Here is a 23,399-nt window from a genome sequence, read left to right as displayed (position 1 = left end):
AAAGACGAATACTGATCCTCTGTTTTTATGTGTGTGTGTGTGTGTACTATATATATATATATATATATATATATATATATATATATATATATATATATATATATCAAAAGGAATAACTCAAATGCCATTGCAGATTACACTAATTCTCATGACAAGAGTCCCTGCTGGGTGCTCTCACATATCATATTAAGTGGATATACTCACATGCAGATCACAGCAGTTTACATCCCCCAAATCTCCTCTGTCTCTATTTTTCATAAAACATTACAAAATATGTTCCCTAAAGTTGTACCTGACAATGCAGTCATTCTTGATGATTTTAATACTTATGCTATTTGGAAAGATTACCTTCCTCTGAACACAATGTTGCAGCAAATTAGCCTGACCAAAACAATACAAGCCCCGACCGGAACAGATACAAGATTTTGTTCTAGCTCAACACTTGACCTAATAATAATCAACACAGAAAATAGAAACCTTCATATTGAAATAACTCCCAGTGCTATGCCATATTCATTAAGACAAAAGCAGGAAGCAAAGTGGTCTGGATCCATTCTGGTTAGGAGAGAAATAAAACACCTAATACGGAAATTAAATAAATAAATATCATTGGACCAATCCACCTTTGATAATGACTATACCCACTTTCTGCAGAATAGTATAATTGACGTAATTAAAGCCTTTCCAACAAATTACTCACCCACCAAGATGAACAGGAACCTTCATCAACTGATAGTGCTCAGGATTAACTGTAACCTGTGGAACTTGTTTAAGTTGCTTACTTATGTAATCTCTGTAAATAGTCTGCTTGTAATATGTAATGCTGGTATTATGTAATGCTGTATCTGCTTACCCTTGGAGCTTTTCTCCCCGGGCCTCCGCTGAAAATGGACATGCATCCAGTCGGACTATCCCGGTCAACAAATGTAAAATAAAATAAAAAATAAAATGTATATCCTCTAACCTGTTATACAGCAGAATTTCACTTCTCCAAAGTTAGTCTTTTCTGTACCTTCACTGCCCTGATAATAATGATTGATACCGTTTATTACAACCTGAATGATGGATGCATTACTGTAGGTCTCTTTTGTTGACATAACAAGGGCTTTCGAAAACGTCACCCATAGCCTTCATCATAATAAACTCTAAAGGGTCAACTTGGGTAATAACACCATTTGCTGATTTCAAAAGTAGCAGAAACATAAAACCTTCCATGAGCATAATAACATCTCATCTTCTACAGCTGGTACACTGGACACACGTGTACCAGAAGGGGCTGTGCTGGGTCCCCTACTCTTCTCCTGCATTCTTAATGATATCCCTTTCAACCACTAAATCTTAAATTAATAATGCATGCAGATCTTATGCTGTCCTTAATCCAGTGCTAGCCACTCTGACCTGCAAATCATTTATGTACCTGGTCCATCTATAACAAGCTACTAATTAACTACAAGAAAACTAATGCCTTGGTCTTTACTTCTACCAAGAAATTACCCACTATCCCTCCTATTCTTTTAACAAGTCTTAATGGAAGCGTGATACCTAATGTCTCTGACAAGAGGTACCTATGCCTTATACTTGACCCTGCTCTCTCCTTTACTACATATATAGATATTATAACTAATTAAGTCCTCACTCATTTAAAAATATGTTACAACATCAATCAACTTGTCTCACCCACTGCTTGCAGGGCCATTGCCAAAATATTTTCATGCCCAAATTGTAATATAATTTTCCTTTTCTAGTTATGCATTTATCCAATAATTTATGTATGTATTTATTTATTTATACTTTGTTAAGAGTGTTAGTCCCACAAGGCTAGTGGCCTATTTTCAGGGGAAACCCGAGGTGGTATTTACCCCATATCGGAAATTTGGACAGGCATTTCAAAACTTCCCCTACTCTTTTTGATGGATGCCGTGGGATAGTTTACATCCACCTGAGCTACCACCAACTTGGCTACATGGGACTTCAGTTTAACATCTCAACCGAAAGATGATACTCAGAAATTACAGACTGCTGAGATTAAAATCTACAAATTCAGTCTATTAGCAACCCTTCAGATGCAGCCTTATGATTTGCTAAAAAATTCCAAACAACTTTCAGTGCCTCATATGACCACTTTTCTTCCAGTTACTCCAATTTGCAGAGTTTTACAGTGGGATCACTGTCCCCCCAGAGTGAAATTATCTTTAATAAACAACCCTTATGAACCGAAAAGTACACAGGAGAACAATTTCTCTCTGGTACACCCACCATTTAAAACTGCTGTAGGTGAGAGGGTACCGTCTCTAGATTGGAGCTTGCCAGCTCAAATCACCCACCTACTGACATCAAAAACCTAGAAACCTTCAAAAGCTTTACCTAAACAGCATCTCTTTACGTGATCTACCTGCTACTACTGCCACAACAATAGTTTGGTAACTTAGCATCCCATATCATAGATAATAGAATGCATTTAAGAAATGTTTCTCAGCCTCATAATTTGGACCTTATGTATGATTCCAATGTATTTTCTGCATACCTTGGCTTGTATTTTTTGTTGTTGTGCTTCTGTCAATGCACTCGTACTGGATCTGTATTGAATGTATCATTATCTATTGAATTCTACAATGTCCTCATTCTGTAAATGAGATTGTTGATTAATAGGATCCTAATGTATTTTCTGATCTTTGAGTTTGGGTTGTGGCTCAAAAGGATTAGACATGCTCATGTACCCAGTGAACAAATAGTAATAACTAAATAATAAATGCAAATAATAATGACCCATGCATGGGTCCTCTCAAATCGTCTATGGATCCCATTTATACTCATTAGGGGTATATATAATTATCAACCAGCGATGGATAAGGACAATCTCTAACCAAATGCAATGGGTTAATTCAAGCACAAAAAGGGAATCTGGCCATAGTATGAATGCCCCAAAAGGGCAACTAGCCTAGTATTTACCTATGAACCTATGAAGAAGAATAAGAGAACAGTTTAGTTTTAGAAAGTTTACTTAAGAAAAATCACATCATAACTTTGTTTTAGATGATTTACTTCATTATTGCTTTACTTATATCTTTTATATTTTTCAGCCTGTCTGCTGCAGTGATGGTTACCATTGCTGTCCTGCAAGTTACAGATGTGATAGCTCTTCAACCCAATGTTATCGATCATCTGATGGCAACATTATCGAATCATACGAGAAAACACCTGCTCTGCTCAATACTGAAGCTTCATCTGCCATTTCTGACAGTCTGAGTTCCGTAGTATATTGTGACAACCTGTACTACTGCCCTGATGGAACCAGATGCTGCAGAAGGCCAAGCGGAGGCTGGGGCTGTTGTCCTTCTCAAGCCGTAAGTCCCTAATGTCATTAATATTTATTTTAATTTTATTTCATTCTGGGGAAAATGGGCCTGCACAGTATATAATTTGTTGATTAATTTCCGGTACAATTTGTCTTTACTGTATTTCTTTTTGGCCAAATGGGTCTACTCAGTATATCACTATTTTTAGATAAAACTAAGAAGATTAAAGACAATTAATGTAAAAGGAGCATTGATGATAAAGTATAATTTATAGACTTAAAAGCAGCACTATAATATGTAGTAACATGAGATAACAGCGAACACAAACCATACAGTTGTTATCCACTGTACAACAGTGATGCACTTTGCAGCATTTTTTTGTTAACGTCAATAAAGGTTTAAAGCACTCTTTACTGAGCAACAGAGCCAAGAGTTCAACAGGAAGTGCCATATATATGTAATAAATCAAAATACCTAAGTGATTGTTCCTTCTTTGATCAATCGTGGAACCTTGCAATGCAGTTCAAAGTCTAAAATATGAAATGCACCAATCTGACTCATGCAGAGAAAGTCAAATATACTCAGACAGTCAAACTCTTTAAAATTAACATTGGTATAATCCCTGCTATTCTCTTTAAGGGTAATATATAATTATTGGCCATGAGATGAATAACATCAATCTCTAACCAAATGCAGTGGGTTAATTTAAGCACAAAAGGAAAATTGGCTAGGCTTAAACTGGCCCAAATGGGCAACTAGCCTAGTATTTAGCTATGAATCTATGAGGAATAATTATAGAATAGTTTAGTCTTATTAAGTTTACTTATGAATAATCACATCATAAGTTTAGTTTCAGACATTTTACTTCATTATTTCTCTACTTATATCTTTTATATTTTTCAGCCTGTCTGCTGCAGAGATGGTTACCATTGTTGTCCTGCAGGTTACGGATGTGATAGCTCTTCAACCCACTGCTATCGATCATCTGATGGAAACATTATCGAATCATATGAGAAAACACCTGCTCTGATCAATACTGAGGCTTCAACTGCCATTTCTGACAGTCGGAGTTCCATAGTATATTGTGATAACCTGCATTACTGTCCTGATGGAACCAGATGCTGCAGAAGGCCAAGTGGAGGCTGGGGTTGTTGTCCTTCTCAAGCAGTAAGTCCCTAAAGAATAATTAATATTTATTTTAGTGTCACTTCATTTTAGGGTAATGGCCCTGCCCAGTACATAAGTTGTTGATTAATTTCAGGTGCAATTTGTTTTTATTGCACTTCTCATTGGGCAAATGGATCTACACTGAGCAACAGAGCCAAGAGTTCAACAGGAAATGTCATATGCATGTAATAAGGCAAAATATATAATGTAAGTGATCATTCACTCTTACATCCTTTGAGGAACCTTGCAGTGCAATTCGGAGTCTAGAATATGAAATACATCAATCAGACTAGTGCAGAGAATCCCAAATACACTCAAACTCCTATAAAAACAAGATGAAAATGAGAACAGCTGGTGGACAGTTGGGATACTAATGAATACTGTATGTGTACTGACACTGATTCAACCAATTCAGTGACATGTTAGTAGGAAACTAACTGAAGTTGATTTTCAGATTGAGATAAAACTGAATATGCACTACTTAAAGCATTTTATCACTGATTAAGTGTGCTTTGTGTCTATCGATCTATCTGTCTGTCTATCTGTCTATCTATCTATATATTAGGATAAGAATGACAGAAAAATGAGCCAGGAATTACTGTAACACACTAAGCAACCAGCTCACTTGTATAAAAGATAACATAGTTACACCATCAGTGGCTGAGGTTCACATGGTATCACCCACAACACATATGTTGCTATGATGGCAGATGGACGATGGACAAGTGGATGATGTCACATTTCTTTTCCTAGTACAAGAGTATCAGATACAGATAACATTTCCCTGATGGTTTCAAAAACATCTTTCACCTTATCTGAGTCACATTCCAACACTTTCTGCATGTGTGGCATGCAGACAGAAATCTACATTGTTCCCCCATCACATAACCGTATATCTTTACCGTAATCCAGTTTCCCAGGGAACAAGTATAATTAATGGAATATCTGATGAACCATCAAGGACCACCAGAATGGTTCACACTAACTATCACCCTCCCCGATAAGTTATTTAGCAGGAAAGTGAGGAGTCAGACGCCACCAGCCTCAAATCAGTGTCAATGAGAGAGGTTCACAAAATATTTAAAATTAATTAGATAAAAATGCAGCTCCAAACATTATATCATGAGCCTGCATCTTAATTATCACTGAGAAAAAGAAATACTCAAACTGGATACATTGAAAAATAAAATTAAACATAATAGGCCCTGGATCCAGAAATACTTAATAAAATGTAGACCCCACAAAAAACAAATGCCAAAAGTCACTTGACTCAAATTGCAACATCAGAATACAGCATTCACGTACCAGTCTGTGGTGTAATTTATAGACTGAGATCATTTTTTTTCCTGTTATGTATCTGGTAATAAAAATAAATACTATCATGACATCATCATAAAGTTTGATATTCAGTTTAGTGACTGCTCAAATAAATAAATAAAATTACCTAAGCTAGCTGGGTTCATCTACCAGGCACATCAGAAAGTTGTTTAATTAGAACAATTCCCCATTAAACTAATAGCACTCATCCAAATTATATTCCTGTGTAGATACAAAGATCCAAATCCTAGACCACACACACACACACACACACACACACACACACACACACACACACACACACACACACACACACACACACATGTCAACATTGCCTTGTAGAATATCGGAAGCTTGTTAAATAAATTCAGAATGGTCTGACTCATTTATGAAGAACAACAATAACAATTTAGACATAACAGGAATTTTCAGAATCCTGTTAAACATGGCCCTACAACCTCAAATTATCTCTACAATTCTTCACAAGGCAAACATACATGAAGAGGCACACTCCATTTCTTTATGACAACCTATTCATTAAGGACCAAAAGCAAAATACATCTGCTAATGACCATTGCTGTAAGTGGACTTCAATCATACTTTCTTTAAAAAAATGCACCATCCTAACCCTATTTATTGCACATCATCCCCCTGCCAACTTCTTCAAATTCAAATTACTCTTGCAAAATTCAATTTTGTCCTTAGCCACAAAAATATTATCTTAGGTGACTTCAATCTTACTCTTCTTAACTCCAAAAGTACAAATGTACAAGACCTTCTGCCTAATCTTGGCCTAACTCACCTTATACAGGGTTTCCTCAGTCCAAGCCTAACCACAGATAATCACACTCTTTGGCCGAATAATTTCAAATTAACTCACCATCATCAGCAAAATCAGTGATAGCTGCACCATTACCTTGTCAACTAAACCTCCCATAAAAAAACCTTCACAACTACGTTTCCAACTGAAATCAAAGAATTTTCAAGTAGGAACATGGGCTTCTTCAGTGTAAGGAATTACATGAATGTCACAATCTCAACATAGCAACTAACAAGAAAGTCCTCTTCCTCTAAGAAAAATTCTATTAAGCAATCATATAAACTCATGAGCCCTTCTCATAACAAATGGCTAACAAAAGAACTCAAGGTTTTAAACAATATGAGAGAACCAGCGTGAAGTACTGAAAAAAAAATACAGCAAAGAAAACTAGGATCATTTTACTCAATTTAGGAATCTAGCAAAAAAAAAAAAAAAAAAAAAAACTAGAGGACCAAAGCAAACACCCCCACAGGAGTGCAAAATACAACAAAATATTTTGTGTGTATATTTGTGTGTGTGTGCATGTGTGTATGTGTATGTGTGTGTGTGTGTGTGTGTGTGTGTGTGTGTGTGTGTGTGTGTGTGTGTGTGTGTGTGTGTGTGTGTGTATGTGTCTGTATGTGTCTGTGTCTGTGATCTACTAGGTACTTGCACCTTTTATAACATTGACTTGGTTGAGAGATTCATAATCATGCAGATTCCCAGTTAATAGGAAGTATGAATCATAGACACTATGTTTGCTGTATGTAAAGTACAACGGAGACAATAATAAGAATGTCATAGCAGAGTACAAATATAGCAGCTACTGATGGCTCCCAAGGAAAGCTTGTTGCACACACGCACAGGCACATTATCAGTTTTAAATCCCATGGCTTCTATTTTATTTGTTGAATAAGAGAAAGATTCTCAGGGAGAAAAGTAGGGAGTCAGCTGAAAATCATCTTTTTACTGACAATATTAATCCTTGGGAGAAAATGCAAAACATGATCAAGGCAATCTGAGAAACACTGAAGTCTTTGATTGCTGGAAGTATTAGTTGATAAAATATCAACCAGCAGATTTGGGAAATAGCAACTCAGAACTTGAAGTTTCCTATTGACTGCATCTCCGATATTACAGTAAAAGAATGCAGATCAAAAGAGCAATCTAGGATCACAAGAAAGTGCAAAATAGAAATATTCTACTCTATGCCAGTGCCAGAAACTTATAACGCAACATGGTTCATCACTCCTTTTCTATGCCCATACATTACATCCCTGTACAAAAAAAAGGTCAGGCTTTTTGCTGAACCTCCGAAATTACTTAGATAACAAGCTGAGAAAATAAATAAAGAAAATCTTTGAAGTCAATGGACTCATATCATTGGATAGTACTGCAGTTTCCTTCAAGCTCATGTCATTTACTACCAAGGGGTCCAAATGGAGAGATGATAAGTCAGCAGGTAAAGGAGAGTATTATTGATGAAATTGAATTCATCCTCAAGTTTTGATGAGTACCTTCATGAGGTGGACCAAGGTTTTCACAAAATCTAACCAGGCAACACTGATATATAGACTGTATTTATATCCCATATATCGTGGACAGAAGTAGGTTAAAAATTAAAAAGAGAGCTGGGTGCACAAGATCCAGGATAAAAAAGTGCCCAAACCTGGTAGGCACACTGGTGCCAGGACTGGAAAAGATGACAGTGTAGAATCCTCAAAATGCATAAACATTCCTAAAGTGGTGCCAGGCCAGGCCAAGGGGGAGGATGGACCCCTGTTGTAGAAGGAAGTAGTAGTCCAGAAAAATCACAAAAATTGGTAGGCCGAAGAAGAGCCATAAAGGCGATACAGTGGACTATTGAAGATAAGAAAGAAATTATGTATTGTTACTATTATGCAAAAAGCCCAGAATTTCTAGACACAAGATATACAAATGATTAAGAGAGAAATTGGAGGAAAGAAAAACCCTTCCACAAGAAAAACTATTAGAAGCTTCAAATAAAAATTTGCATTCATTAATACAACAGATTTGTGAAAAAACAGTATATAGATCAAGAAACTTTGATCTGTTTAGAAAAAGAAGCATCTGAGGAAGTGCAAAAATTTAAGCATCAAAACCTAGAGATTTTTGAAAAGTATAAAATTAAATATTTACATGGGAAAGAAAGAGAGATTTAATATGGTCCAATATTTATGCAAAGGAGAAAGCCAAATTAATCAATATAAAGAAGGCAGCCCGAAAGATATTTGAAGAAAAATACAGGCAAAGGCTTCTGGATATAGAAATTTTCACAATAAAAATAATATCACAAAGAAGGAATGTAGAAAAGAAGATTAGTAAAGTAGAAGTTAAAAAAAACAGAAGTTGAAGTTATGGAATGCCTGCAAAGTGAAGGATTTGGTGTAGAAGGTCTAATACAGGTTATATCACAGCATGATGGAGTGAGTCCCCAAAGTAAGTAGAAGCAGGAAGATCAGGAGACATCTGAAGAAGAAATATGGACATGGGAAGAGATTTAATGTGGTGTAATATTCATGCAAAGGAGAAAGCAAAACTAACCAATACAAAAAGAGCAGCACCAAAGATATTTGAAGAGAAATACAGGCAAAGAAATCCAGACATGGAACATTTTGCAATACAAAAATAAGAAGACAAAGAGGAAAAGTAGAAAAGGAGATTAGTAATGGAGAAGTTAAAGAAATAGAAACTGAGGTTATGGAGTACCTGTGAAGTGAAGGATTCAGGGTAGAAGATCTAATTCAGAAAGCACCACAACAGGATAGATCAATGGACATCCAAATTAAGGGGAAACCAGTGGAACAGGAAGCAATTGGTCAGGTACCATATGAAGATATTTTGGGGCCTTCCACAGGAAACCAGTATAAATGTTCACTTGAAGCTAGACAGCAAGGGAAGAACAGGAAACTGTGGAAACTCTGATGCAGTCAATGTTGAGGAGTGATAGGCCAGTGAGTTCCCATATGACAGAGCAATGGATGGCGCAGGATGAAATTGAAGAGAGTGTGCCTCAGGAAGATGCTATAGAACTTTCTATAGAATGCCCACAAGAAATGAAAAACAAAAAATATGCCCTCAGTTTAGAAAGAAAATGAGCTAAAAGGAAAGTTGCTTGATTTAATAGACATAGATAAACATATTAAGATCAATGAAAGAAATAGACTGCAGAAGGTCAACAAAACCCAAAAAGTCAGATGTTTGATAAAACAAATGAGCACAGTAATTAGGACTGTCCATAGAGATCCGTGCAATATAACAGAATTAAACAGGATATATTACTCTTCAGCTAAATTAATAACGGATGAAGTTCTACCACAAAAATGAAGATTTAGCCATGAGTAAGAACTATTTATATGTGCACCCTGCAGACACCAACCTGGCTAACAACAGCAAAAACAATGATTCCACTTAAGTGTGAAACCTGCAAGCTACCCTAAAAATTATAAACCAATAACTTGCCTTCCGAAGACTTATAAGCTATACACTGGAACTGATGCTGACAGAGTTTATATTTGTATAGAAGAAAACTCAATTATGGCAGTAGAACTAAAGGGCAATAAAAGAAAGTCATATGGAACAAAGGATCATTTGTTGTTAAATAAAGTCATAGTGGAGAACTGTAAGAAGGGGAAGACTCTGCATATGGCATATGGCATGGATTGACTATATAAATCACTTGATAGTATCCCACATTCATGGATGAAAGAGTGCTTAAAAATGTATAAGATACACCCTACACTGATTGACTACATTACAGTGACCATGAAACAGTGGCAGACCACTTTGCAATTAAGCCATGATAAAGGACAAATTATTATCCCAGGGATAAAAATTCAAATTGGGATATTCCAGGGTGACTTTCTGTCACCGCTGCTATTCTGCCTTGCCCTTAACCCATTACTCTGTCTAATTAACAGCTTAGGCCATGGCTACAATTTGGCTCCTAGAAAACAACAAAGAGTAAAGACTTCTCATCTTCTTTTTGTTGATGATTTAAAACTGTATAGCTCATCAGATGAGGAACTGAAAGCACAACTGCATGTTGTCAAAACCTTTTTCAGATGATATGAGAATGTCATCTGGTCTTGATACATCTGCAAAAGCAACCTTTAAAGTAGGAAATTTGCAGTGCCAGGAAAACATCAGTTTGGGACAAGAATGTGATATAAAACAACTTGAGCAAGAGGGAGTGCATAAATATTTGGGAATTGATGAAGGATCAACAATAAAACATGAACAAATGCAAATAAAACTTAGTAAGGAATACTTTAGAAGACTTCAATCAATCCTGAAAACAGAGCTGACATCTAGGAACAAAATCCAAGCTATAAAACAATTTACTCTTCCAGTCCTTACGGTTTTGGAGAGACTGACTGGCCCCAAAATGTGTTGGATAGATTAGCTAGGAAAACAAGAAGGATGCTTCATGCTCACCAAATGATTTATAAAAACCAGTGTATACCAAATGATATATTCCCCGTTCCGAAGGAGGGATGGGCCTCCTTGAAATTGATTATATGTATAGATCTGCAATCATTGGACTCCACATATATCTGCTGAGCTCACAAGACTCAAACATAGTGAAAGTTTTGAAACATAAATCTAAGATGACTTCTGTGCTTAATCTAGCAGAAGCATATCATCATCAGGCAGCAACTGAATGTGCCAAAAAAAAACAAAAGAAAGAATATAAGGTGAAGGACCAGATGAGAAGGCAAGAAATATGTAAAATGCATAAATATAGTCACAAGCATAGAAAACTTCTGGAAGAACCTCATGTTGATCAGGAACAAATGCAGGAATGGTTAAGGAGAGGCGAATTCAAACCAAGAGATGAAAGGGTAATATTGGCAGCCCAAGATAGTGGGCTGCATACATATTGGTTTACAAAGTCCATTGAACATGCAGGAGAAAGAGACTGAAAGGCATAATAATGTGGCAAGACTGTTGCACTGGGAATTGTGCAAACATTATGGTACTGAAGTGGCTGAAAAACACTGGAAACATGAGCCACAAAGCATCATAAAAAATGATTAAGTTTACGTCACATGTGATCATCCATTACTAACAGTTCAAAAGATAGATGCTAAAAAAATGGATATAGTGGTCCATGAAAAAAGACAAAAGTAGCATTGATCATTGAAATCACCACACCCAGTGACTACAGTGTGTTGTGTACAGAGAGATACAAAATCATATAATATCAGGATTTACAGGCAGAACGAGAGCAACGTGTAAAATACCCAGACAGCTTTTTTTTTTCTGCTCAATATCTGAGTGCTTTGGCTGGCTACAATCAACTGTATTAAAAGTTGAAGTTAAGTACAAACTTGCAGCTCTAAAGATAGTACTGTATTTTATTTTTCTGTCTATTTAATTGTTTAACTTAATTTTGCCTGACTGAAATATTTTTTTTGCCTGACTGAATTATTTTATATATTTTCTGGCATAGCTTTCTGTTCTCATCTGTCCTGAAACTAGTTTCCCCCTCCCTCCCACCTTATTCTTATGGTGTTGTTATAGTTGGTGGCTTTGCAGTTGCCCGCCCCTACTGTAAATTTGATCTGTGACACCCCTCCCAGTCTAGTGTTCACTCTACTTAATAGAGAGAGAACATTTGAGAAGGCCAACCCACTTCCTCTCTCTTTGCCCTTTACTAAAAAAAAAATTGAACTTTATTCATCTGCTTTTACTGTATTTGTGTTTCTTCCTACTTTATTACCTTATTTTGCTTTTGCCTCTTCTTAAAAGTACTCAATTGTATTTATTCTGCTGCATTTATTACTGCTTGGTAGTAGCCTGATTAAATTGTAACTGTTATTCTAAGCCTGTTAGTTTAAGCACTTAGGCTTTAGACCATTTGTTTTACATTAAGAAGGTTTGTGGTCTGCACTGTTGTGGCAGGACAGGTAGCTTACATCCTTTTAAGTTGGGAGTTGCTGATTGAAGGCTTAGTGTCTGTTATTCTAAAAGTGTATTAGTTCTGGTTTAAGCACTTGGGCTTCAGGCCAGTTATTTTACATTAAGAAGGTTTGCGGTCTGCACTCTTGTGGGAGGAGAGGCTAGATTATGCCCTTCTGAGCTGGGAATTTCTGGTTAAAGGTTTATTGTGCCTGTTTATTTCAACTGTTTCTTTCTGAAATTGGTGTGCCTTGTTTGCTGTAGCATAGACTACATTCAGGCCTGTTTGTATAACTTGGGCACTAATCCAGGCCATCCTTTTTGGAGAAGGTTCTCTGACACCCTAGTGGCAGGAGTGTGCAGTTAGAACTTGTCTGATTGAAGACTGCTGGAACAGGGCTCAGTTTTGAGCTTTTTTACTGGTTAATTGGGTAATTTGTTTAAATCAGTTTGCTCGTTTTCTATTGTTATATAAAAAATTGCACTTTATTCATCTGCTTTTAGTGTATTTGTGTTTCTTCCTACTTTATTACTTTATTTTGCTTTTTTTGCCTGTTCTTAAAAGTACTTAATTGCATTTATTCTGCTGCCTTTATAACTGTTTGTAAGTAGCCTGATTAAATCATAACTGTTATTCTAAGCCTTTGGTTTAAACACTTGAGCTTCAGACCAGTTGTTTTACATTAAGCAGGTTTGTGGTCTTCACTGTTGTGGCAGAACAGGTAGCTTACATCCTTCTAAGTTGGGAGTTGCTGATTGAATGCTTAGTATCAGTTGTTCTAAAAGTGTATTAGTTCTGGTTTAAGCACTTTTACATTAAAAAGGTGTGGTCTGCACTCTTGTGGGTGGAGAGGGTAGATTCTGCCCTTCTGAGCTGGGAGTTTCTTGTTAAAGTCTTATTGTGCCTTCTTATTTGAACTGCTTTTTTCTGAAATTGGTACACCTTGTTTGCTGTAGCACAAGACTAGATTCAGACCTGCTGAATCTAGCTTTGTTTGTATAGCTTGAGCACTAATCCAGGCCATCTTCTTCTGGAGAAGGTTCTCCTGCACCCTAGTGGCAGGAGTGTGCAGTTAGAACTTGTCGGATCGAAGACTGCTGGAACGGGGCTCAGTTTTTAGCTTTTTATTGTTTAATTAGTTAATTTGTTTAAATCAGTTTGCTCATTTGCTACTGTTATGTTAAAGAAAAATGCACTTTATGCATCGCTGCTTAGCTAGGGTTAAAATATTACTGGCGTCATAAAGTCTGCTCTTCAAAGTTTCCCTAAGAACTAGTCAGTTTTTTAGTTTTAGCACTCAGATCTGTTTCTTTGAGCTCAGCACTTGTTCAGGACTCATTGTAAGCACTAAATAAGCTACAAATTACTATAGCACTCAACTTTCCTTACTTGTCTAGAGGAAAACAGTTTTTCATACTTAATAAATAAGCACCTATCCAGGCATGTCTATGGGTCAGCTCCCCGTGTTTTCTCCTGTCTACCTGATGAATCTGGGCATCTTGGGGCAATGCAGCAATTGACTCATGTACACAGACAACCCTCTCCTCCTACCACCCAACACTACAACCTGTGATAGATGCACTTATATAGCCAAACGAGAAGCAAAGCTCTCTTCACCCAAGACTGGACTAGACAGTCAAGAGGAGAGGGTAAACACTTGCACCACACCACACTCATTACATAGTCCCTCAAAACCTACACCACCAAAACACACACATAGAAACACAAAACACACACCTACATTCATGGAGGCTCTCAATAAAAATCTGCCAAAGCAACAGAGACCTCCAAAGCAGAAATGCAAGCAACCCCCCCCAACACAACCCAAATGACACATAGCCCACAAACACAGTGTGCCACCCAACCACAGCCCATAAGGCATAAAAATGTACCCAACACTCTAGTCACAGGTAACTCTATAGTCTGGCACACTGATGTTCCACTCACCAGGCTAAACAGGGAGAAAGTTACTGTCAGCTGCCTGTCGGGTGCCAGGATCCACCACATAATGCATGCACTCAGGTCACTCCACAACAAGTACAAATATGACTCTGTCATTGTCCATGTTGGTGTAAATTACCTGAGACGTACCTCCCTGGACTACATAAAAAGAGATATGGAGGAGCTCTCAGATCTTGTAGCTCAAGTAGGTATGACCCTAGCCCTGAGTAGCATCCTGCCATCACCCAGAATGATACCACAGCAAAAGGACAAAATGATTGACTTCAACAATTGGATAAGCTTCTGGTGTCATTCTAAGGGGATCCAGTATCTGTCTGCCTGGGATGACATGATCAACAGACCACGATGCTTTACCAGAGATGGCCTGCACCTGTCACCCTTAGGATTCTGGATACTGACTAAGGCTCTTGCCACCCCTATAGTGCCTTTTTTAGGCAAGGTTCAAATGTCAAATTCACCACTGTAACAGGTACAAGCAAGCAAAATCTGAGGGTAATGATACTCAATGCTAGAAGTCTAAACCTCAAATGCACTCACTCGAGGCACTCCTTAAAATGGAGAACATAGACATCTGTGCAGTGACAGAGACCTGGTTCAAGGCTCCAGAGATCACCCCTGCATTACCAGGCTATAATTCATACCACAGTTTCGGCCACCTAACCTGGACCGAAACACTAAAGGCAGAGGCGTGTCCATATTTATTAAGGATATCCACACCTCCAGGCTGGTTGCTCAGCATAATGCATCCGAGATTATCCAAGTGCAACTAACTCTGAGCAAGATTGCAATCTAAATTGTAGCTTGCTACAGATCCTTCACCATGCCCCAGCATTCCCAATCCTCATTTCTTGATACACTGGAAAATATTAGGGTACAACCCAACACCCTCATAATAGATGATCTCAACTACCCCACCATTAACTGGGAAAACTACTCATGTACCAACTCTTTTGCTGACTGTTTTCTGGAATTCATAAATTTCAATGCCTTGGATCAACTTATCCACACCCCCACCAGGGGCAGCAATACCCTAGACCTGGTCATTACCAACATGGGTGACCGGTGTTCCACACCAGAGGTCAATTCCACGTTGGTCAGATCCAACCACAAGCTAATCACCCTAGATATCCACATCCCGCCCCCACCCCCACCCCCCCCCATTAGGGAGACCACCGTAAAAAATTTCTCCAAAGCCAACTTCACACTTCTTAAGACAGAAGTGGCAAACTTCACGACACCCATCCAGACGGACAATAGAGGTACGACTGCTGAATCCTACACAAATGCACTTTATAAGCACTTATATGAGTGCATGGATCATGCTATTCCTAACTGAACCAAAATGCTATCCTCCAAAAAAGGAAGCCAATCTGGTGGTCCCCTGCCATAAACAAACTCTACAACAGAAGAAAGAAACTGTTGCAAAAAAGAGTAAAATCCCATGATTGGAGGAACTCCCTGGTCAGCCTCAGTAAGAAGCTGAGATCCCTCATAAAATCCACCAAAGCTAGTTATGAAAACAAAATCACCACAGTTTCTAAAGACAACCACAAAGCATTCTATAGCCATGTCAAAAATGTCAACCGCAACACTCAGATCTGCTATGAGTTACAGCACAATGACACTAAATATACAGAACCAACTGATATTGCCAACATCCTGGCAGATAGGTTCAGTGCTAAGTTTACCCCCCTCTCACACCCTATAGGGCCCAACTCTATACCAGAAGAATACAAAGTTCCTCTAATCATGGCTGCACAGGTAAAAACCACACTCTACAAATCCAAGAATACAGCATCCATGGGACCTGACAACATCCTAGGCTGTGTTCTACATGAACTACAAATCAAACTGGCACCCCACCTAAGTATCATGTTCAATCATAGCCTCACCTCAGGCTTTGTGCCCACTGAATGGCGCACAGTGACAGTTATCCCACTCTACAAAGGGGGATCTATCACGGACTCCTGGAACTACCACCCCATTAGCCTGACGAACATGGTCTGCAAGGCCATGGGACATGTCATCATGGAAGTTATAAACAAAGCCATTGGTAATCTCCAAACTCTGGACCCCACCTAGTTCGAGTTGCTAAAAGGCAGATCATGTCTCCTAACCTGATAGACTTCTTTGAAGCAGACACCAAAGTCGTAGATGAGGGTAAGGTAGTTCACACAGCCTCAAAAAGACTGAAACAAACTAAAGAACCTGGTTTGGTTTGCTTTGCTCGCAGTTCCGTTTGCTATTTTTGTGGTTCTTTAGTTCACACAGCCTGTCTAGATCTTACCAAGGCTTTCAACACCATCCCCCACTCTGGAATTATAGATAAAACTCACTAAACTAGGTATAAATCCCTATGTCACAAGATGGGTTGCCAACTGGCTCAGTGAGAGAACCCACACTGTGAAAGCAGCAGACTCCAAATCTGACTTCAGACCAGTGACAAGTGGAGTACCGCAGGGTTCAGTCCTGGGTCCTCTCCTGTTTGGTATCTACTTCTCTGAAGTGCAGGCTAACACAGAAGGTCTTTGGCTAATGAATTTAGCAGATTACTGTAAAACTAGGAGCCATAATCGAAACTCCTAATGATGTGGTCATCCTACAAAAGGCTTCACTGAGACAGATGCCTGGTGTCAAAGCCATGGCCTCAAGCTCAATGCCAAAAAGTGTATTGTCATCCCTTTTGGTAAAAGCTCTCTACCCACGAACTACCACATAGGTGGTAGTCTACTTAACACCAAAAGTGTGATAAGAGACCTTGGGACACAGGTGGACAGTAGTCTCTCCTTTGATAATCACATTGCCACAGTAATCAGGAAATCCTTCTACGTGGTACACCTCATCACAAAAGGTTTCTCATCCAGGAAAAAAGAGATAATTGTTCCCCTCTACTCATCACTCATTACTCATTATAGAGTACAATGCGCCTTTTGGTATGTACCTCACAAGACATCTACAACAACTGGAAAGGCTGCAGAAATACCTCACAAAAGATGATTACCGGCCTCAAACAGATGCCCTACGCAGACCGTCTCAAAAAACTCCAGCTTTACTCCGTTGCATATCACCTACTCAGAGGTGATCTCTGCCTAACATACAAAGCTATGTCAAATCCAGAACTGTTGGACATGGTCCACTTAAAGAAATCCCAATCCCTCTGAGCTACACGCTCTAGGGACCTAAACCTTGTTACCACAATAAACAGAACATGCTGGAGGGATAGATTCCTGGAGGGATAGATTCCTGTCCCAGAGACTTTCCATACTCTGGAACAAACTACCTATCTATATCAAACAAACCTCCTCATTAGCACTCTTCAAGAAAAATCTTGATGATTGGATGGGAAATAGGAAATTCACCCCAGGATCACTTCTGTGGCTCTGTTCGACAGGGGCACAAGAAAATAGTTTTCTTGGGTGGCGAAAGCCAGGGTGCCTTTTTGGCTAGGCTTATATAGACCCTAGGGCCAATAGCCTAGTACCTACCTATGAACCTATAATAATAGTAGGAGCAATGTGTGTTATAAAAAAGAATTTACAAATTGTATTTATATAGGTTACCAATACAAGTAACTTCATATGAACTGCAGAAGGAGTCATTACTGGGCACACTGCAGTTGATGTAGAGCACTACTGGCTGACATCAAAGATCGAAACAATACTAATTTCATGAACTTTAATTGTACTTTGACTGGTATTAGAAACCTAAAAGATTTGGAGAAATTAAAAAAGTTAAAAGCATTATGGGACATTAATGCTTAAAGCTGTAGTATGCAGCAATAGTCAAAAATGCCATGAATACCTTCAATTAAACAACAGACATAACAAAATATGCCATTAGAATGTTTCCTACATGACTTTCTTGTACATTGCCCATGTGATGTTCCATAAGACATAGGAATTAATTATACAGATTTCTCAGATTTAGAAAATGCTTTATGGAAGTCATATGAAAGATGACTAAGGCCATTCATCTCCCTGCACAGAGAAATATAGTCTTTAACTTTTTCTTCCTGGCTTTCTGGAACACATTTCATTGTGTTGGACAAAGCAAAGAACATTATTTCCTTCGTGTCACAACAAAGAGGCTCTGTATACATGTATATATATATATATATATATATATATATATATATATATATATATATATATAAGCGTGTGCATGTGCATGGGTGTATATTATTTCTCAAAGAGCCATTCCATAGATTGCCTCTTCATCAACCCTTAAACCACGAACTGTGAAAACAACGAACGGCCACATCAGTGATTTCTTTCCCTTGGCCATCGTCATCAGTTTGCCATTTTCCCTGCTGTAGTGCGATCTTGGAGTTGGTATATTTAGTTGGGGGGGTGCAGGGGGGCACAGCCCCTGATGTTGGGGGGGGTGGGAGTGATGTCCTCCACTTTGTGATGTTTGTAGTGATGTGTTGGTATTTGTAGGGCAAGCAATTTCTTTCCTAGGGAAAAATATTGCTGATGTGGACATTTGGTATTTTCACAGTTCCCGCTTTAAGGGTCGATGAAGAAGCATTCAATGGAACACCTCTTCCAGGAAATAATATAGACCTGTGTGCGTATATATAGATAGATACAGATATAGATATAGATATAGATATAGATATAGATATAGATATAAATATAGCTATATCAGTACTTTAAGAGAAGAAACAGAAAGAGGTGGTGTCTACTTACACTGTTCTCCACACGAAACAGAGTAAGTCCTAAGGCACTTTTTTTCACAAACAACAGTTGCCACATACCTTTCCTTGCTGTAAGATATTTGCAAGTCATCTCACCGTGCTCTATTATTCAGACAGTTTTTCATCAGTGCATAGCTCTTCCTGACTTCTATACATCCCATTTTACTCATGTATTTTTAATAAGGTACAGAATCAAAGTTAAGAAGTTACATTAAATGCCAGTCTCCCATTCCAAACACGTCGTTCTGATAAAAGGAATTGTCACATCTATGTTATTCCATCTTTTAGTTATGCACCTAAACTTTCACATATAATTTACCCAAATGAAATTCAGTTTTCATATAGTGCTTACTTTAAGAGCTTGTTCTAAACCTTCTCACAACTGATGGAGGGAGTGCTCCTTGTTTATTAACAGCTCTGCAAAATGTGTATATTCTTGGGTGGTTATGAGTATAGTTAAGTGACTTGCAAAGGAATAAGGTACAAAACTTTCTAATAGAAGCTACATAGCTCAAAGCTAGATAGCATAGATTGTTTATACTGAGTTACAGCTCCTTTTGACAATAATTATGCTGTTCTGGGAAGTTTTGAGTGTGTGTGTGTGTGTGTGTGTGTGTGTGTGTGTGTGTGTGTGTGTGTGTGTGTGTGTGTGTGTGTGTGTGTGTGTGTGTGTGTGTGTGTGTGTGTGTGTGTGTGTGTGTGTGTGTGTGTGTGTGTGTGTGTGTGTGTGAGCAAACACTGTGAACATTCCCTCTCATTCTCTCTGTCTCTCTCTCTCTCTCTGCTGTTTTTAAGTCATTCTAGATACTGTAATCAACATTTTGTTAAGACTATGCCTGTATTACATAAATGTAAAGTTCATCGCAAGACCTTTAAACCTAGTATTTGATCCTAAGCAGGTTCCTAATCACTGGATTCAAGGACTACATAAGCTAGGACTATCCAATTCTCTTTGATTTTGGACTTGTCAGCAGAAATACATTTTTGTATGAGGCATCAGCGTTGCAACAGTTGTATTTATCCTGTTTATGTGGATTCATGTCTTTATGCTAAAGGTTTTGAATGTCCAGTAAAACAACACCAACATCTAAAATGTCAAAAAACAGACCCCACATCCCCTGCTAATTATATATTCTAACTACGACATTGCACTTCATTGGGGAATGGATCGGTTCTCCAAACCCTACTATACCATGATCTCCATGTTTGTTTCCCATCAGCTACTTTCCAACAGCATTATTCACTTCAATGTTTTGAATGTCAGTCTTGTATTGATGAAATGATGAGTCTATTTATTTTCAGATTTGAATCCGATTCATGGTTATCACTGATACGATGCACTGTTTAAAGTACCTATGATTTCTATTCACTTTCTCCTCACAACATTTGTGGTTGCTTTTGCCCTGTCTTCTATGGAAACCTTATAGGATGCAGACTGGGAAACAGTCTCAGTAATTCCGGGGGATAAAGAAAATAAATATGCTTTTTGGCTTGAACACTGAATAAGTTGCACATTTATTTTGATGGTCTGAATCTTGGTAAGCAGCCCCTGTATTTTTTGTGCTGCACATGAGAGCAGCCAAATATCTATGACCAGTCTGGTGGACTTATTGAATGTTTTAATATTTTTATTTGACACCCATGTTCCCGCTCCCACTGATGGTTGCATTTTCTATATCATTATCTCGTTCATTCCTTTCTCCCCTACTCCTATTCCCCTCAGGAGTGTAAGGCAAAATCCTGCTGTGACCTTAGACATGGCTGTGCCATCTATGTCCAGGGAGGAAATATCTTTTAGTGGCCTTCTATCCTCCCTTCAAGAAGGGGATGAGTAAGGAGGTGTGCTCACATATGTGATTTATTTTATGGCATTTCACCTTTTCTGTCATTCAGGCAGTTTTTCATCACTACATAGCTCTTCCTAACTCCTAGACATCTCTCATTGATGATGGTTTTGCAATGAAGGAGAAAGGGAACCCTTAAATGGATAGAGCAAGATAAACCTGAAGTAAGGCACGCACGGAGCTCAGCAAAATGGACAACTGCTTTAATGAACAAGCACAAAAACAATCCACAGCAGGCTAAATCACAGCAGCACAGCACAGCAAATGAAATTGCAAAGCACAAGCAACAGCACAATAATGCTGTAAAGTTAATCCACATACGTTTCCGTCACAATAACTTTATCAGATACCTAACCTCTCTTCCTTTGGTGAATAAATAAACTAATCTAATTCAAATGAACCAATGAGTGAACAAATTCAATTACACATGCAAAATGTATTAAAACACATGAGCCTTAAAGGTGAATGAATCTAAAAGTTAAAACCAAAAGTATATATAATAAATAGATATAATAAATAGGTATGTATATATATTTTGTTATATAAAATGCTTCAAACATAAACCTTAGTTAAAATTGCTTTGTTAAATATAAGTATTACCAGCACAAACCTGAAATGCTTCTAAAAATGTTTTTTTCAAAAGCAGAAGCTAAATTGAATCCAAAATACAATGAAATCGCACCATCTTGTGGAAATTAAATTAAATGCATGTTCATCTTGTTAAAAGATAAATACATGTATTATTATTAAAATAAACCATAAAATGCTTGCATATATAATATATAAAATTATTTAAAAATATAAATATAAATATTATAATAATAACATACTATACTTTAGCTTGATGCAAGTTCTGTCCCTAGTTGAAATTAAATGTTATCCTTGAAACCTGTGCTGAAATTGAGATCAGCTAAATTATAGTATGTTATTATTATAATATTTATATTTATATTTTTAAATAATTTTATATATTATATATGCAAGCATTTTATGGTTTATTTTAATAATAATACATGTATTTTATCTTTTAACAAGATGAACATGTATTTAATTTAATTTCCATAAGATGGTGCGATTTCATTGTATTTTGGATTCAATTTAGCTTCTACTTTTGAAAAAACATTTTTAAAAGCATTTTAGGTTTGTGTTGGTTGTTGTGTCTTTTCAGCTTATCCCGGTTAGGGATCGCCACAGTGGAACTCCGATCCACTAATGTTTGGTAGTGGATTTTTACGTGTCGAGTTACCAGCCCTGATGCACAACCTTCAACGAAGGTACGCCCATTCACGCATGCCTCCACACAGAAGACGCTCTAGCTGAGAATCGAAAACATAGCAATTTTAACTAAGGTTTATGTTTGAAGCATTTTATATAACAAAATATATATACATACCTACTTATTATATCTATTTATTATATATACTTTTGGTTTTAACTTTTAAATTCATTCACCTTTAAGGTTCATGTGTTTTAATGCATTTTACATGTGTAATTGAATTTGTTAACTCATTGGCTCATTTGAATTAGATTAGTTTATTTATTCACCAAAGGAAGAGAGGTTAGGTATCTGATGAGGTTATTGTGACGAAAACGTATGTGGATTAACTTTACAGTGTTATTGTGCTGTTGCTTGTGCTTTGCAATTTCGTTTGCTGTGCTGTGCTGCCGTGATTTAGCTTGCTGTGGATTGTTTTTGTGCTTGTTCATTAAAGCAGTTGTCTGTTTTGCTGAGCTCCGTGCGTGCCTTACTTCAGGTTTACCAGTTTTTATCTTGGGCACTCAGACCACTGGTTTGGTTTATTGGATAGAGCAAGAACTATATCACAGTCACCAACACTCTTGATACTAACTTGCTAATGACCTAATTGCTACCAACTATTTGTAGCCTGCCTGTAGCCAGGGAGACATGTTGTGGATTCCACCAAGGCATTCCACAGCTTTAAGCAGAAACTCAGTGCAATCACTGGGATTGGAGGGCAGATATGAGCCACTTATTTCACCCCTCCCAAGGGTCCTCCATCTGCTGAGTCATTAACTCTAATAGTCTGACTTGCAGTCAGGGCTTGGGCTCTATACCTCTATGTCACGGCACCAGGACTACAATTGGTTTAATTTTGATAGGGTACAGTGTATGTGACAGCACCAGGACTATGAATGGTTTAATTTTGATGGGGTACAGTGTATGTCACAGCACCATGATTATGAATGGTTTAATTTTGATGGGGTACAGTGTATGTCACAGCAGCAGGACTACAAATGGTTTAATTTTGAAAGGTACAGTGTATGTCACGGCACCAGGACTACGATTCGTTTAGTTTTGATAGGGTACAGTGTATGTCCCAGCACCAGGACTACGAATGGTTTAATTTTGATGGGGTACAGTATATGT

At 37.7% G+C, this 23,399-nt stretch overlaps 1 protein-coding gene across 3 annotated transcripts in view; it reads left to right on the top strand.

Annotated features, from left to right (window-relative positions):
* Positions 1-23,399, top strand: part of LOC122798571 (progranulin-like) — a 491,843-nt gene that overhangs the window by 241,850 nt on the left and 226,594 nt on the right. For all 3 annotated transcript variants that reach the window (XM_044067631.1, XM_044067630.1, XM_044067629.1), the window contains exons 5-6: positions 3,081-3,344; positions 4,200-4,463. In XM_044067631.1, coding sequence (XP_043923566.1) covers positions 3,081-3,344; positions 4,200-4,463 — 528 coding nt within the window. The remainder of the gene's footprint in view (positions 1-3,080; positions 3,345-4,199; positions 4,464-23,399) is intronic.

The sequence above is a fragment of the Protopterus annectens genome, chromosome 3.part1, assembly GCF_019279795.1.
Source record: "Protopterus annectens isolate FY-2018-M chromosome 3.part1, PAN1.0, whole genome shotgun sequence".
In the NCBI taxonomy this organism is placed as follows: Eukaryota; Metazoa; Chordata; order Ceratodontiformes; family Protopteridae; genus Protopterus; species Protopterus annectens.
Note: the sequence above shows the minus strand (reverse complement) of the source record. Positions and strands in the feature narration are given on the sequence as shown.